The sequence below is a fragment of the Hibiscus syriacus genome, unplaced genomic scaffold (assembly GCF_006381635.1).
Source record: "Hibiscus syriacus cultivar Baekdansim isolate YM2019G1 unplaced genomic scaffold, ASM638163v2 tig00113725_pilon, whole genome shotgun sequence".
In the NCBI taxonomy this organism is placed as follows: domain Eukaryota; kingdom Viridiplantae; phylum Streptophyta; class Magnoliopsida; order Malvales; family Malvaceae; genus Hibiscus; species Hibiscus syriacus.
Genome location: NW_024063471.1, coordinates 12,529,807 through 12,546,926, shown reverse-complemented (window position 1 = coordinate 12,546,926; position 17,120 = coordinate 12,529,807). Strand labels below are relative to the sequence as shown.

Genomic DNA, 17,120 nt, shown 5'->3' with positions numbered 1-17,120 from the left:
ATTTTTTCTATTGACACCGAAGTCTAATTCTCAACAAGATTGCTTCAAAATTCAAAACAAGAATACCTACCTGCAAGCTTGGGGGTGTCGGTCTTGGATGAAGAAGAAGCTAAAATGTTCCCCCAATATTTTTATTCTAATATTAATTATATCTATCACATGCTTAATATAATATCATAATGGAATTTTTTATTCCATTCCATAAGAATTTCCATTTTTGCCCTTAATGAATTTCCATATTCACCATAAAACCAAGCCATCTGATCATTATCATAATACAAAGTCAAATATGAATTAATTTGACTTTGACCTACGAAAATGCCATGAAATTTTCAAAACATGCGTTTTAGTCACTAAATTCCACTGTTTCGGTTAAATCTGAAAAATTGCACAATTCCAAACCAAATTTCTCTCATCCAAAATATTAAAATAATATTTCAACCATTTTATAACATCCTTCAATTTTTTGTAAAATTCCAATTCGATCGGAATTACCGATTCCTTATCGGACTTTAACCCTTTCTAATTTTTCTTTACTAAAATTCCAAATCCAAAAATATGATTTCTATAAAACTCCACTCTCAAGAGTAAACCATCTATTTATGGAATAAAATTCTTTTTAGGAAATTATCACTTAATTCCCTAAACTTTTTCCCAATTATTATACTTTGACCATCAAACTTTCAAAAATTTCATTTTGGTCATTGTCTAAATTTTTGGGGTATTACATGCCTAGCATTAATTGGTATGAATATTTTTATAATTTTTAAAAATGAATTTGTAATTTTTGATTCATATTAAAAATTAATGATGAAATTAAAAATTAGTGAAATATTAAAGATTAATTTTGTTACTTTCTTCGTAAAATGATAAAATTATCCTCAAAAGTGATTGATAAATTTGATATAATTGTTTTGATTAGTGTAAAAGAATAATACGTATAAGAGTAAGAAAGAAAAAAATAAATGTTAGTTTTTATTAACTTTTTCAATATAATACTTTGAATGAAACAGTTTTAAAATTTAAAAATGGTAAATTCATTATAATTAAAGTAAAATTTTTAGATGCTACGGTCATTTTTTTAAATTTGTTTGTACATTTCATATCTTCTTTCGAAATAGAAATGATGGAAAATTGACAAAGTAATACTTCATGTATAAAACTAATATAATATATATATATATATATATATATATATATATATATATATTAAAAAAATAATAAAATACATGTATCATACACGTAACTAGACCTAATGATAATAATCAATACTAAAACTCCTAACCATTGGATAATAGATATGCTAAATAAAAGTGAGGGCCTCTATGAATTAAAAATAAGGGTAAAGTATAGTAATGGTCATTGAACTTTTCTAAAGCTTTCATTTAGGTCCCCTAACTTTTAAAACTTGCAATACAATCCTCCAATATTTAGTTCATTTGCAATATGGTCCCTCAATGGTTACTTCAGGGACCATATTACAAATAGACTAAATGTTGGGGGATCATATTGCAAACGGACTAAATGTTGGGGGATTGTATTGTAAGTTTTAAAAGTTGGGGGACCTAAATAAAAACTTTAGAAAAGTTTAGTGACCATTACTATACTCTACCCATTTATTAATTTTAAATTTTATTCTTATATAATTTTAAATTATTTTTTTGAAAAATATGAAAGTATGAAAAAATAAAAGATATTCTTATAATAATATCTATTATTATTTGAAAATATAACATCAATTCAATCAATAATTAAAAGTAAATAAAACTTTATGTGTATTAGTCTTTTCATCCCATAATATAGATGGAAAAAGATCAATTTTGTTAAGCAATTGAAGGAAAATATTTAATGTCAAAAAACTATTATATTTAATGTTATGATAATGATCAATCACCTCACACGTAAATGAAAATTCCATTTTATTTAGAGGTTTTAAATTTAAACAAGGGTAAAGTATAGTAATGGTCATTGAATTTTTCTAAAGCTTTCATTTAGGTCTCCCAACTTTTAAAACTTGCAATACAATCCCCCAATATTTAGTCTGTTTGCAATATGGTCCTCCAACAGTTACGTCGGGGACCATATTACAAATAGACTAAATGTTGAGGGACCATATTGAAAACAAACTAAATGTTGGAGGATTATATTGAAAGTTTTAAAAGTTGGAGACCTAAATGAAATATTTAGAAAAATTCAGTGACTATTAATATACTTTACCCTGAAAATGACTACTGATCAATAGCATTAGGCCCAGTACAGTTACTCACGACATGGTTCCAGACCCACTGAACCAAGTACCTCCGTTTGATTCCATCATGTTATACGTGGCGCCATCTTTACCCTTCAATACATGTCCCATGTAAGGCACATCACCTACGGTTCCATAAATACCCTCGCATATATCCACTATTTCCAAACGACCCACCTCTTGCCCCGAGTACCAAGCGTTTCCAAGTGGGTCGGTGGCCAGCTCGGCCACCTCGTGTCCGATAAAGCTTATCATCCCGTCCACTCCCACGTCACCGTTGGGTGGTTTTAACGCCTTGAACCCCGGCATGTATTCTGGTACGGAGAAAGGGAAAGCACATGTTTGCGGGCAAAGCTTTGCTGAGTTACCCACCCATGCGTATAGGAGCGTGTACCTGTTTTCCACGTCAAACTGTGGAACCCACAAATCTGGCTGCAAAAATTCTGCACGTGCACGTCAACGGATGTGAGCAAGAGGTACAGCCCGCTCTTGGTAACCGGCAACGGTTTCGTGCCAGCTGTTACAGCGCTTCTTATCACGTACTGCATCGATGAGCGCATGAGGGACTTTCTGTGGTAGAAAAAGCAATCATTTTCCTCCGCTAGGAGAACCCTACGGGGAACGTTGGCGCCCGTTTTGTCCGTGTATAGCTGCATGGGTTTGTACCTTTGTTTGCATGTTGGCTAGCTTTTTTATCTTTGCCATGCATGACAAAGAAACAAGCCTGCGTCCCGTGTTACAATAATAGGTGATAGGTGCTAACTAGGAATGTAATACTTAGATATATAGGCCTCAATAATTGTTAGAATAATAGAGCTTAATGGGTATATGATAGATATCTGACCCTAAATGAACGTGATAATAAATTGGCCCTGCATCAGTGTTTGATAAAACAAGGAAGAAGCCCTGGTTACCGCCCTTATGGAATCACGAAGCCTTCAAAATTATGATTTTTTTATGTTACGTTTGTTTATGTTAAAATATACAGTTTAACGATTATATAAATTTTGAAATTATTTGTGAATATATAAAAAATAGGGTAAAGTATAGTAATGGTCACTGAACTTTTTTAAAGCTTTCATTTAGGTCCCCAACTTTTAAAACTTGTTATATAATTCCCCAACATTTAGTCTGTTTGCAATATGGTCCCTCAACATTTAGTCCGTTTGCAATATGGTCCCTGATGTAACTGTTGGGGGACCATATTGCAAACAGACTAAATGTTGGGGGATTGTATTGAAAGTTTTAAAAGTTAGGGGACCTAAATGAAAGCTTTAGAAAGTTCAGTGACCATTACTATACTTTACCCTTTAAACAATTGTATCTATAGAATGGATATGCTATCAATTAATTAAGAAAGTTTTGAACATATATTATTTTGTAATCACTCCACATTATCCAAAAAAAATGTTAGAGTAACGATTTTTAAAAGTTCTATCTAAAAATTATCAAATATAAAATTACAAAATTATTATAATAATATGTATTATTACTTTAAAAATATATTTTTATTGTTTTTATTCCGTTTTGATACTCAAATTTTATTTTTTAAATTATACTTAATATCTTGCCGTTAAATTTTTTTTTATTCCGTTTTGGCACATAATTTTTTTTTATCAATTTGATATCTCGTCGTTAAAAAATTAACAAAACTATTGACGTGGCACTTATTATTTTTTAACGATGTCATTATATTATTTTATGGTATGACATCAATATCACCGTTAAATTTTTAATGACGGATACTGAAATGAAATTTAAACTAAACATTAGGTATGATTTTAAAAAATAATAAAGTTTTATTATCAAAACGGAACAAAATTAGTAATCTAGATACTAGACATGTGGTTTACTTAAAAATAGTACCAAGAGGCATAGCACATGATGTATAATTAAAAGTTAATAAAATGCTTGAAAGCCAAAGAAAATAAGTAAAATCTGAATCTATGTTGCAAGATTTTAGAAGTCGAAACGTGTGAGTAGAGAGTGTCTATATTTTGCCACAGTGTGTTTTAAGCTTCGTAGAGAGCAAAAGACGCCAACTGCCCATCTGTGTTTTGAAAACACTAATTATTTCAGTATGTGCGCAATAAGCCAAAATAAACCCACTGAATTTTGGAGGATAACTTGGTTAATCGAGTTAAAGGGCTAAATATGGTAGGGTTTTTTTTAATAAATGAAATGGGGGGTTTTCAACTTAAACAACCCAAATCTCCTTTAATGGATAAATATATTAAATTATTCTGAATTTGGGTTGTGTTAAGGTTACTTTTAGCTATGGAAAAGACACCACACCACTATCTGAATTACGCTATCAAATTAAATTTCTTACGCATACATTTAGATGTATATAATTGGCTGCTAGGTTTAGATGTCAGGTAAGCTTGCATCAACAGAACATCAGAAAATGGAAAATGCTGGTCAGCTTAATAAATTTGATCATCACAAACAACACTCATTATCATCTTGAATCACCTCAAATCCTCAGTTTTATGTTGTATCGTTTATGTACGAGTTTAAAGTAAAATTTATTAAATTAAAATATAAAGAATAAATACATGATTTATACAGAGTGAAATGATCGATAAAAAATTTAGAATAAATTATAAAATTGATTAATTTCGTTTAAATTTTATATATTTTTCATTGAATTCAAAAAATAATATGTATTTATTTTTATTTTTATTCAATTAAAATATATAAAAATTAAATGGAAATGATCAATTTTATAGTTTATTTTAAAACTTAATATATTTTATATGATTTGTGATAACATAATGATAAATAATGTAGGGATTAATTATAAAATTTACATTTATTTTATGTAAATAATAAATGGAAAAGGTAAGGAAAAAAAAAAGAAACCGACCTTAATAGCAATGACTGTTGACCTCACGCTTTATAAATATGAGCGTAAAAGTGATAAAAGAAAAATAAGAGTGAAAGTTGTGTTGAAGGAGGAAGAATGAGAAGGTCAAAACTCAATTTCGGCCTTCAAAGCATTTAGCGTCAGCCATTAAAAATAAGGGTAAAGTATAGTAATGGTCACTGAACTTTTCTAAAGATTTCATTTAGGTCTCTCAACTATTAAACTTACAATACAGTCCCCTAACATTTAGTTCATTTGCAATATGGTCCCCCAACAGTTACTTTGGGGACCATATTGCAAACAGACTAAATGTTGAGGGACCATATTGTAAATGGACTAAAAGTTGGGGAACTGTATTGCAAATTTTAAAAGTTGAGAGACCAAAATGAAATCTTTAGAAAAGTTTAGTAACTATTACTATACTTTACCCTAAAATTAAAGAAGACAATTCATACCATTCTCATTTATTTTCGGTTAATAATGATTCTTATTATCTGCCCAGAAATATATATATATAAAGCGTGAATCTAACGCCAATCTCTATTGGGTTTTCCATAAATTACGTAATTTATTCAACTTTAAAAAACTTAACAATACATTTGAGAAAACTATAAATATCACGTTTTTTAAAAAAATTAAATAATTTTATAATTAATGAAATGGACTCAATAAAATAATTAAACTGTAGTGCACAGTTTTAAGGAACATTAGTAAATTGAGGTATTCCGTCAGATATTAAAACTTTTTATTATTAATCTTTTTACTTAAAATATTCAAGCTAAACATATAATTATTATTTTTTATTATATATTTATTATTTTGTATATTTATTTTTTCTTAAAAAATATCCATTGTCCAAATTTAAAAAGAAAATAAAGGGAAAGTGAAATTTAGGTGCTTCTAGAGAAGAAATTACGAGAAAGAGCAAAGAATAAAAAGTAAGATTTTGGGTCTAAGGTCAAATTTAACTTCACTTGTAGGGTTTTGATTTTCTCTCCTATTTTCCAGGTATCTTTTTATTCTCTCCTCTAACTTTATTTATTTTTATCATTTTTTCCAATTTTCAACTGATTTCTCTAAACACTGATCTTCTCTTCAGTTTCACCGGTAATTCTGTGTTCTGTGTGCTGTTCACTATTATTAAGAATTTTCTTTTGCTTGCATTTGTTACAGACTTGAGATTTTATTTTTGTCGCTTTCTGTGTGGATGAATTTGCCGTAATGATTCAGCAGCTTGACTTTATTTTTCTTTTATCTTTAAGTTCTGTTCCCAAGAATAATTGAATTGATTTGATCCGCTTGAACGAATTGAGAACGAGGAAGATCTATTGTTGGATTTAATTTCTGTTGTAGTAGGCTTAAGAAATTCTGATTTTTCTTGAGAATATTTTATACCGTTTACTTTAATTGCTAATGTTAAGAAAGTTGAATTTCGTTGGTTTTTTTATTCTGTTAATAACATTTTGAGCATTTATATTTTTCATAATCTTGTTCTAGGCTAAAATTTTTAAGCACAATTCATAGTTTTTATGTGCTTTGGTGAATTTGAATCATCGAAGTTTGCACTTTTATCATGAGTACTTGATTGTGAATGTTAATAAGCTTAGATGCATAAAAAGAACAATTACATATATTTTCTCGTATTTGAGCTATTAATTTTGTCAATATATATATATCCTTTTTAAAATTTCATTTTATATTTTTGTTAAAAAAGTTTACAATATTTAGAATATAAGGGTATCAGGTTTTTTGATAGAGATTTGACTCTGGCGGTAGGTAGTCTTTGTGAACTGTGGGCTCATAAATATTGTTGATTGATAGATATGGGGTGGCTTAGAGCTGGGTCAAGTGTGGCAAAGCTTGCTATTAGGAGGACTTTGTCTCAGGGTGGATCTTATGCTGCAAGATCACGCTTTGTTCCTTCACAGAGTCGATATTTTCATACCACCGTCTTTAAATCAAAGGCACAGACTGCACCTGTTCCTCGTCCTGTTCCACTTTCTAAGCTAACTGATAGTTTCTTAGATGGAACCAGTAGTGTATACTTGGAAGAGCTTCAGAGGGCCTGGGAAGCAGACCCAGATAGCGTTGATGAGTCATGGGACAATTTCTTCAGGAATTTTGTTGGTCAGGCTGCCACATCACCTGGAATTTCAGGCCAGACCATTCAGGAGAGTATGCGACTATTATTGTTAGTGAGGGCTTATCAGGTTAATGGTCACATGAGAGCAAAGTTGGATCCCTTGGGTTTAGAGGAAAGAGAAATCCCCGATGATTTGGATCCAGCTCTTTATGGTTTTACTGAAGCTGATCTTGACAGAGAATTCTTTTTAGGTGTATGGAGGATGGCTGGATTTTTATCAGAAAACCGGCCAGTGCAGACGCTTAGGTCAATTTTGACTCGGCTCGAACAGGCTTACTGTGGAAGCATTGGGTTTGAGTACATGCACATTGCTGACCGTGAGAAGTGCAACTGGTTGAGGGACAAGATTGAAACTCCAACACCAATGCAGTACAATCGCCAGCGGCGTGATGTCATTCTTGATAGGCTTATATGGAGTACACAGTTTGAAAATTTCTTGGCTACTAAGTGGACAACAGCCAAGAGGTTTGGGCTAGAAGGGGGTGAAACCTTAATTCCTGGAATGAAAGAAATGTTTGACAGGGCTGCAGACCTAGGGGTTGAAAGCATAGTTATTGGAATGCCTCACAGAGGAAGATTGAATGTCCTAGGTAATGTTGTCCGAAAGCCACTTCGTCAAATATTTAGCGAGTTCAGTGGTGGTACTAGGCCTGTAGATGAAGTTGGGCTTTACACGGGAACTGGTGATGTCAAATATCACTTGGGAACTTCCTATGATCGACCAACAAGAGGTGGAAAGAGAATTCATTTGTCTTTGGTTGCCAATCCCAGTCACTTGGAGGCTGTGGATCCAGTTGTTGTTGGAAAAACTAGAGCAAAGCAGTATTACTCCAATGATCTGAATAGGACCAAGAACATGGCTATTTTGATCCATGGAGATGGCAGCTTTGCTGGACAGGGTGTAGTCTATGAAACTCTTCATCTTAGTGCACTTCCAAACTACACTACCGGTGGGACTATACATATTGTAGTCAACAACCAAGTGGCATTTACAACTGATCCTAGGGCAGGCAGATCCTCACAGTATTGCACTGATGTTGCCAAAGCATTGAACGCTCCCATTTTCCACGTAAATGGAGATGACGTTGAGGCGGTTGTTCATGTATGTGAACTAGCTGCCGAGTGGCGCCAAACCTTCCATTCAGATGTGGTAGTTGATTTGGTCTGCTACCGTAGATTTGGGCATAATGAGATTGATGAACCATCGTTTACACAGCCAAAGATGTATAAGGTCTGTCGGTGTATTTCCCTTTTTTGTTATTTATTGCTCCATTATACATGTTATTGTTGGTCATACCCTTATTATTTGTGTTTTAATATGTTTCTGAGAAATTGCCGGAACTTCACCTATGTAGTTCTTCTTTCTCACAGATCATTCGCAATCACCCCTCAGCACTTCAGATCTACCAAAACAAGTTGTTAGAGTCTGGGCAGGTAACACAGGATGACATTGGTAATATAAGTCAGAAGGTCAGTTCCATTCTTAATGAAGAATTTTTAGCTAGCAAAGATTATGTTCCCAAAAAAAGAGATTGGCTTTCTGCTTACTGGACGGGATTCAAGTCACCTGAACAAGTTTCACGTGTTCGAAACACTGGGTATGATGGCTTCTTTGCCAATTTCAACTTTAATTTTTGTAACTCTTATATGTACTTGATGAAACTTGCATGTTATGTAGGGTTAAACCTGAGATATTGAAGAATGTTGGCAAAACAATCACAACCCTTCCTGATACTTTTAAGCCTCATAGAGCGGTAAAGAAGGTTTACGAACAACGTTCACAAATGATTGAGACGGGGGATGGCCTTGACTGGGCTATGGGTGAAGCACTTGCATTTGCTACGTTGCTGGTGGAAGGTAACCATGTTAGGTTGAGTGGTCAGGATGTTGAAAGGGGTACATTCAGTCATCGGCACTCTGTGATTCATGATCAGGAAACAGGGGAGCAGTATTGCCCTCTAGACCATGTTATCATCAACCAGAATGAGGAGATGTTTACTGTCAGCAATAGGTAACCTTTTCATTGCTTTGAACTTTGTTAGTTTTTCAACCAATATAATACATTTTCTCTGATTAGGACTGTACAAGATTTGTGGTTATGTATTTGACTATTTGACGTGGAAATCCTTTAAGAGGAAAATAAGCCATCTACATTTTTACTTATTCAAGGAAAAATAGTAACAGAAAAAAAGAAAAGGACACCTTTATTTGTGTAACTATGTAATATTATGGTTAATTTGGAATCTATTTATACGTGTTTGCCAAAGAAATTGTCTTTTAAGTACTCGTTCCAAATTAAATATTAATTTTGCTCAACATTAGTGCTTAATTTGTTGAGAATTGTTCCACCTGACTGTACCATATTCTTGTATTGTGCTTTCCATGTGGTTCACAGCATGCAATGTGTAAAGGTTCACACTCTGATGTTTTTATCTTTCACCTGCAAATATGTTTTGTTTTCTGCTTAAGGTGGCATTATCCTTGCTTCTTGTACAAATTTATTTACCTGACTGAGAATTGTTAAATTGGGCATGTTAGTTTTGTGTGGCATTTGTCCTTTTGATCTTTTTGCTAATTCTGGAATATTTTCTGAGCATCATGTGGTCTTTGAGTGCAGTTCTCTTTCTGAGTTTGGTGTGCTTGGATTCGAGTTGGGTTACTCAATGGAAAATCCAAATTCATTGGTTATGTGGGAAGCTCAGTTTGGTGACTTTGCTAATGGTGCTCAAGTGATATTTGATCAGTTTATAAGTAGCGGGGAGGCGAAGTGGCTGCGTCAAACTGGTCTCGTTGTGCTGCTTCCCCATGGTTATGATGGACAAGGTCCCGAACATTCAAGTGCACGACTAGAGCGTTATCTTCAGGTATATTCCCCATGCGTTGTTCTTTACAGCCCATTTTAGCTTCGGCATCTTTTACTCAAATTTAGAGTATGATACGCAGTATGTATTTTTTTACATCAAAATTGAAGAAAAAAGGACTTGATTTTATACATTGATAACTACATTTTTATAAACTTTTGCAGATGAGTGATGATAATCCTTTTGTGATTCCTGAGATGGATCCAACACTTCGTAAACAAATTCAGGAGTGCAACTGGCAAGTGGTTAATGTTACAACACCTGCTAATTACTTCCATGTTTTGCGACGTCAGGTCAGCGCATCTAATCATTAATCTTAATGATATTTCAGCTTTGAGGCTAGTCTCTTGCCATTTCCTTATTGTATCTTCCTTCCTACCCCAGATACACAGGGAATTCCGTAAGCCTCTCATTGTGATGTCCCCCAAAAACTTACTTCGTCACAAGGACTGCAAATCAAACCTTTCTGAATTTGATGACGTCCAAGGCCACCCTGGTTTTGATAAACAAGGAACACGATTTAAGCGTCTTATTAAGGATCAGAATATGCACTCTGACCTTGAGAAGGGCATCAGACGCTTGGTACTTTGTTCCGGAAAGGTGGGTTATGCCCTTGGTTTCTGCTTGTTTTCCTCTTGTATGACTTGTAAAAGCTGTTTAATTCCGGAATTTTATAGCTAAGATTCATAAATTGTGTTTATCTTGTTCAGTTCCATCCTTAGTTTTCAGCAGGTTCAATGTTTCTGTTGTTTATTGTACGATAATCATACTCACTTATGTTTTCAGGTTTACTATGAGCTTGATGATGAGCGAAAGAAAAACAATGCTAGCGATGTTGCTATCTGTCGAGTGGAACAGCTTTGCCCGTTCCCTTATGACCTAATCCAGCGAGAGCTTAAGCGATATCCAAGTATGTAGTCCAAACTTAGACTAAGATTTGATCTATAGCAACACTCACTGAACCTAAATACATTATGTGAAACATTTTGATAATTTACTAGGATTGCTAATGAAAAGCTAGCCGCTGAACAAATTTCACTCGATTTATTAAAAGCAAATATTTTTCTTTCTTGGACTCCACCTCTTTACTTTATAAAGAAACTAGATGTCCAAGGTTTATGGGGTCATGTACTGCTCGGTTTAGTAATTTTTCACGTATTCCGATCCTTTGATTCTTTCCATGCTTTTTTGTTTTTCCTGATATCGAGATATTTTTGGTGTTACTTTCAGATGCGGAGATTGTTTGGTGTCAAGAAGAACCGATGAACATGGGTGCATACAGCTACATCTCACCTCGCCTTGCCACTTCAATGGCCTCTTTGGATAGAGGAGTCTTTGAGGATATCAGATATGTCGGTCGTGCTCCATCTGCTTCCACTGCTACTGGCTTCTATTCTGTGCATGTGAAAGAACAAACCGAGCTCGTTCAAAAGGCCATTCAACCCGAACCAATCAAGGCCAATATCACTATCTGAAGCTTTGCTCAAAATCATACATGAAAAACTATAGCATTGAAGCAATTCTGTCAAATAAGATCTGGTGCAGATCTTGAAAACTCTTTATCAGGGTTTGTTATTTTGATGGTCTGTCATTTTTCCGCTATTACTTCTCTTCCAAGGCACCACTACACGAAGGTGAACAGGTTATTAATTTTTTTTTAATTTGATGCAAAATTTCCTTTTGTAATATTCTGGTTGGTGTATTTTCATCTCTAACGTCATATAACAACGCATCAGTTTCTTTCTTAAGTTCAGAAACTGAGACTACCTTGCTCTTCACTATGCTCGACTTCTCAGGGGCTATTTGGGAAAATTGAGGGTTGAGTTTCATTCATAAATTCTCGAAATATGCGGACATGGAAAATTGCATTAATAAGAGTATTAATAAAAAGTGTTTGAACTATAACTAAAATAAGTGTTTGCATAAAATTTCACGTCTATCTATGATGTTAGGTATGATTTAAAAATAATAATTAGATGACTAAAACGGAAAAAAAGTGATAGTTAAGATTAGGGATTGCAATAAGTTGGGTTTGGTTTTTGGTCAACCTAGCCCGACCCAAAAAAATATGTATCCTCTATCATAATCCTACTCGACCTGAAAATTATATACCCTCCCCTGATTTGATCCAACTAGAAAATATATATCCTCCATCTAACCCGACCAACCCAAAAACATATATTATTCACCCGGCTCTGACCCGACGGTATAAAATAATGACTTAATTAAAAGAATAATGATTTTTAATGAAATTTCATTATTATCCCTGATTGGGTTCTGGTCAGAGTTTTTTTCACTCTCCACCCGAACCCGACCCGACCTCACTCCCTTAAATATTTCGACATAACCTGAACTCGAATTTTTTTTATAAAAAAAGTATCCATCTATTTTAAATTAAATTATCATGCCTAGTTAAGATACTAAACGTGTAACCTATTTGTTTATGGTATGACTTTGCAGCTATCTGATTACTGGACCAAAGTTCCAAGATGTTGCGTGTCAATTAAACTCATTATAATTTATAATCATCCTATATATGTATTATTGATATAATGGATGGTATTATCGTTAATGAATGGGTACAAAATCGCATTATGATGGATATTTAATTCTATGCATTAGACTTGTAAAGTAAATGGCTGTAATGTTGGCAGGCAGATTATTTGCGGAAGGTGCAATTTCGCATTATGATTTGGCTTTAAACAAAACAAGAGATTAGTCGTTTGGTAATTAAGACATGATAATGCATATACACGCAGCAAGTTTAAAGCCAGATTAGAGGCGTCAATGAGCTTATCACACTATGATTTGGATTGCATTTTTAGTTTATGCTTAAATCCAAGGGCATACATTTAAACCACTCAGTACGAAAAATAGAAATTTATGTTAAGGACGAACTTCTAAACTTTTAAAAATGAATAAATTTATAAACATGAGAGACAAAAATAATTTTAATAAAAATGTATAAAAAAATAAAAATTATATAATAATTTTAAATTTTTAAAGAACCATTCTTGCATCTACAACATATATGTCTAAATCCCATTGGCTAAGGTTTATAAAATCATTGAAACTCGAGGTCAAAATCAATGATTAAATTATTGATTTAGTGAAACGCTTAGGTCAAAATCAATGATTAAACTATTTATTGGTCATCCCACCATGTTTTTATTAAATCATTTTCATCTTTGTCATCACAATATCAATAAAAAGGTGCTATTAATGTAATCCGATTAGGATACTTTCTAAAAGTTTAGCGTGAAATTTATGGGGAATGGAAATAAAATCAAGGGTATATTACACAAATGGTCCTCAATTATAAGATGATATTTTATTGAATCCTTGTACAATTAAAGTTATAAAATAATCCTTTAATTATAAGATAATATTTTGTTGTGTCCTCTAACTAACTAACTTTACAAAATGGTCAAACGACTATTCATGTTCCAAATTCGTCCTTTCCTATTTAAAAAATTGGTGGCCATCTGAGCTAGATGTTAACTTACTGAGATATGATGAAATCTTATTCTAGAACCGTTTACGCTATATTTTATAGATCAACTTTCCATTTCATTATTCAGTCGAGCCAGTACTTGTCGAGCTAGTGCTTGAAAGCAACGACGATTTCAGTAGACATCATTAAAATATGATTTTATCATATCTCAGTCAACAAGTTAATGTTCACATCAAATGATCGTTAATTTTTTAATGAAAAAGGGCGAGTTTGAAACATATGGGCGACCTTTTTATAACTTTTAATCATTGAGGGCTCAATAAAACAACGTCTTATAGTCGGAGGATCATTCTAAAACTTTTAACTATCTAAAGATTAAACAAAACAACGCTCAATAATTAATGTATCATTTGTATACTTAACCCTAAAGTCAAATTATTAAATTTGTATGTATGGAAACCGAATTTGTTGGTTGTTGAGTTATATTTTCCCTTGACGTATCAAATTGAGGAATTTATTATTTAAAAGTCACCAAGTGTCTGCCTATGTTGAACCATTGGCCTTATTTTATGCACATTATGCGGGGGGTTATTATATTTTCCTTTCTCACTCTCTCATCAAACCCCAAACGAAATGCTTCATTTCAAGGTTGTAAACACGTCAACTAAATATTAATTTATGTTATTTTTAAATTTTCAACTAATGTCTAATTTCGAGTTCAAACTCTAATTAATTTATAAATGACATCTAATTATTAGATTAAATTTGATAATATAATAAATTCAAAACAAACATTAAAATAGAAAAGGTAAAAAAAATACGGCATAAAATACCATGTATATATGAATATCTATAAATATAATATATAAATCATTAAATCAAATCTTATATCAATATACGACTATAGCATGATAAAATATATAAACATAACATAAATATACTAATTATAGTATTAAAAGAAGGACACAGATCAAGCGATCTCAGTGATTAAATAATTAATTGTTATATTTAGAGATTTCGGATTTGAGTACCAACAATTGCAAGGTATTTGAGCCTTCATTTTCAAATGGTTGAAAGTCTTTAAAACAGATACTACCACTTATAAATACTTTGATTAATAAAAATAATAATATTAAAAGAAGAGTAAATTGCACTAATAGTCACTAAATTATTAGGGAGCTTTTACATTAATCACTAAAATTGAAAACTTTTCATTTAAATCAATAGGATTAAAAACCCAAGACCTCCAAAAATGTGAGGCAACACCCAATCACTGAGTTAACTAAAGGAGTTGTCAAATTAATAAAATATAGTATTTAAATTAAACTATGTTTAGTGAAAAATTAATAAAAAAATATATGAAATTCAATGGAAACATATTAATTTCATTAATAGTACATATAATTTATATTTTCATAAAATAAAAAATTAATTTCAATTATAGGTTATTAATATTATTTTTTATATTATATAAAACTCAAACAGTACTATATATTTAAATTATCAAATGTTATAATTTATATTTTCATAAAGTAATGTTTAATCTAAATATTTTATAAAATATAAATAAATTTTTAATTTAAATATTTTGTGAAATAAATTTCATAAAATATAAATTATAAACAATTTAATCTAAATATTCCATAAAATATTTTTAATGTATTATTTATTTAAAAATAAATGAATTCATGTTATGAAAAATATAAATTATAAATTAAATTTTATGTTTAATATAAAAATTTCATCAAAAAACTTTCATAAAATATTATTTATTTATAAAATAAAATTAATTTAATTATAAAAATATAAATAATATTTTGAAAATTATTATATTTCAGTTGGTGTTATTGTTGGGACTGTCGGCGCACCCCATGGCGCAGCGGAAACAAAACTCGACGGTCTCACCATCGATCCAAGTACGAAAAACTGAAATAGGGAGGAAGGGATGTGAATACTTACAGTGGGCTCCTTGAAAAACAACAAGGACAACAGTGAATATTGGTGGTGTAGATCTGTTCGAATCGTAAGCCTCCACGAAATCACGTCTCGGCCTTTACTCAGTTCACCCGATTGAGAGCAATAATTTTCTTCCCCAAAATAGTTTTGAGAGAAAAACGAACGAAGGTTTTGTGTGTGTGTTCTAAAAACAGCTGCTAGACCTAACACACCCTTTTATAGCCAAGTTACCCTAATCATATTAGGGTTTTTATTATTTCAAATTAATTAAATCTATATTTAATTAATTGGAATTTAATAATCCTTTTATATCCAAGTTACCCTAATCATATTAGGGATTTTATTATTTCAAATTAATTAAATCTATATTTAATTAATTGAAATTAAATATTCGGGATTATTAAAACATATATTTAATTAACTCTAGATATATTTTAGTAACGTACAACAAATTGTACATCTTTGCTCGTTTCAATCTTAGGGTGTGACCCTGTAGGTTCTTGTAACATTAGCAGTAATTATTATAACAATTCTAATATTACATACAATGAGTGACATCTAGCAATATATCAGTGTCCCCTAAGTTACAAGAAAATATAATTCGACATATCATCTTGGTGATTAACTCTTTTATGTATTACATCCTTATGTCCTTTATATCTAGAATAGGCACAAGTCTTGGAATAGTCACACTTGTATAGCCCATCTATTGTTTCTTGATATCTAAAGTAGACTTTAATTAACGAATAGTTTATGATATCTCATATCAACTTATTCGAGCATGGCCATGCGTTTCTAGTCTTACTCAATCAAGTGGCATGTGATATATTTCCTATTATGTAGGAAGGACAAATCATATCTTAATCATACACACCCGCTACATATATTGAGATATATTCAATAACAGTCTTTATAGAGCAACCAGTTACGGAGCTTGTTTAGCTGCATCAAAACATACAACAATATATGTTGGAATATTATTGATCTCAAGTCTGAGGATCATACATATAGTCATCACCATGAGCAATGTTATGACTGTCATATAATAATCCAAGACATATGCTCATGGTGGGTCAATCCAATACATTGTTCTCTAACAATATAATCATGTATCAATTCTGACATCTCTATGTCAATGACAACTTGTTGTCATCAATCAATAACATGTTAGTCTTAAGCGTACTATTATTGTACATGCCCATAATAATACTTGACTAGAGATCTTTTAATAATAACAATTATGTCATTATATGGACTTTATTATCTTCCGGTTTATGTTAAACACATATATATAAATGAAAATAATAGTGGCAATGCCTTTATTCAATAAAATCGGTAAATAATAATATTATTACAATCATCATATGATTGGTCTTTGAGCATACTTTAACAATCTCCCACTGGCACTAAGACCAATCACTTACATATCTAATATCGAGTGACTCAGTGTGACGATCATGCCTCTGTTGTGTAAGAGGCTTCGTCAAGGGATCAACAATGTTGTCATCCGTGTGTACTCTACATATTTCCACATCTCCTCGATCAATGATCTCTCTAATGAGATGAAAGCGCCTAAGAATATGTTTGGA

General features: G+C 31.9%; 1 protein-coding gene and 1 pseudogene across 1 annotated transcript; one reads left to right on the top strand and one right to left on the bottom strand.

Moving 5' to 3' along the window:
• Positions 1–2,228: 2,228 nt before the first annotated feature.
• LOC120187679 lies at positions 2,229–4,131 on the bottom strand (annotated as a pseudogene).
• A 1,904-nt stretch (positions 4,132–6,035) lies between these two features.
• LOC120187553 (2-oxoglutarate dehydrogenase, mitochondrial-like) lies at positions 6,036–11,809 on the top strand. Its single transcript, XM_039191255.1, has 9 exons — positions 6,036–6,125; positions 6,939–8,491; positions 8,632–8,858; positions 8,939–9,271; positions 9,878–10,124; positions 10,286–10,414; positions 10,506–10,721; positions 10,908–11,031; positions 11,352–11,809. The coding sequence occupies exons 2-9, from the start codon at positions 6,941–6,943 to the stop codon at positions 11,594–11,596; spliced, it is 3,072 nt and encodes a 1,023-aa protein (XP_039047186.1). The 5' UTR covers positions 6,036–6,125; positions 6,939–6,940; the 3' UTR covers positions 11,597–11,809.
• Positions 11,810–17,120: the final 5,311 nt, after the last annotated feature.

Coding starts and splice junctions, on each gene's coding strand:
- LOC120187553 (XM_039191255.1), top strand. CDS start 6,941: ATGGGGTGGCTTAGAGCTGGGTCAAGTGTGGCAAAGCTTGCTATTAGG. Junction 9,272..9,877: donor ATGTTTACTGTCAGCAATAG/GTAACCTTTTCA, acceptor CTTTGAGTGCAG/TTCTCTTTCTGAGTTTGGTG. Junction 10,415..10,505: donor TCCATGTTTTGCGACGTCAG/GTCAGCGCATCT, acceptor TTCCTACCCCAG/ATACACAGGGAATTCCGTAA.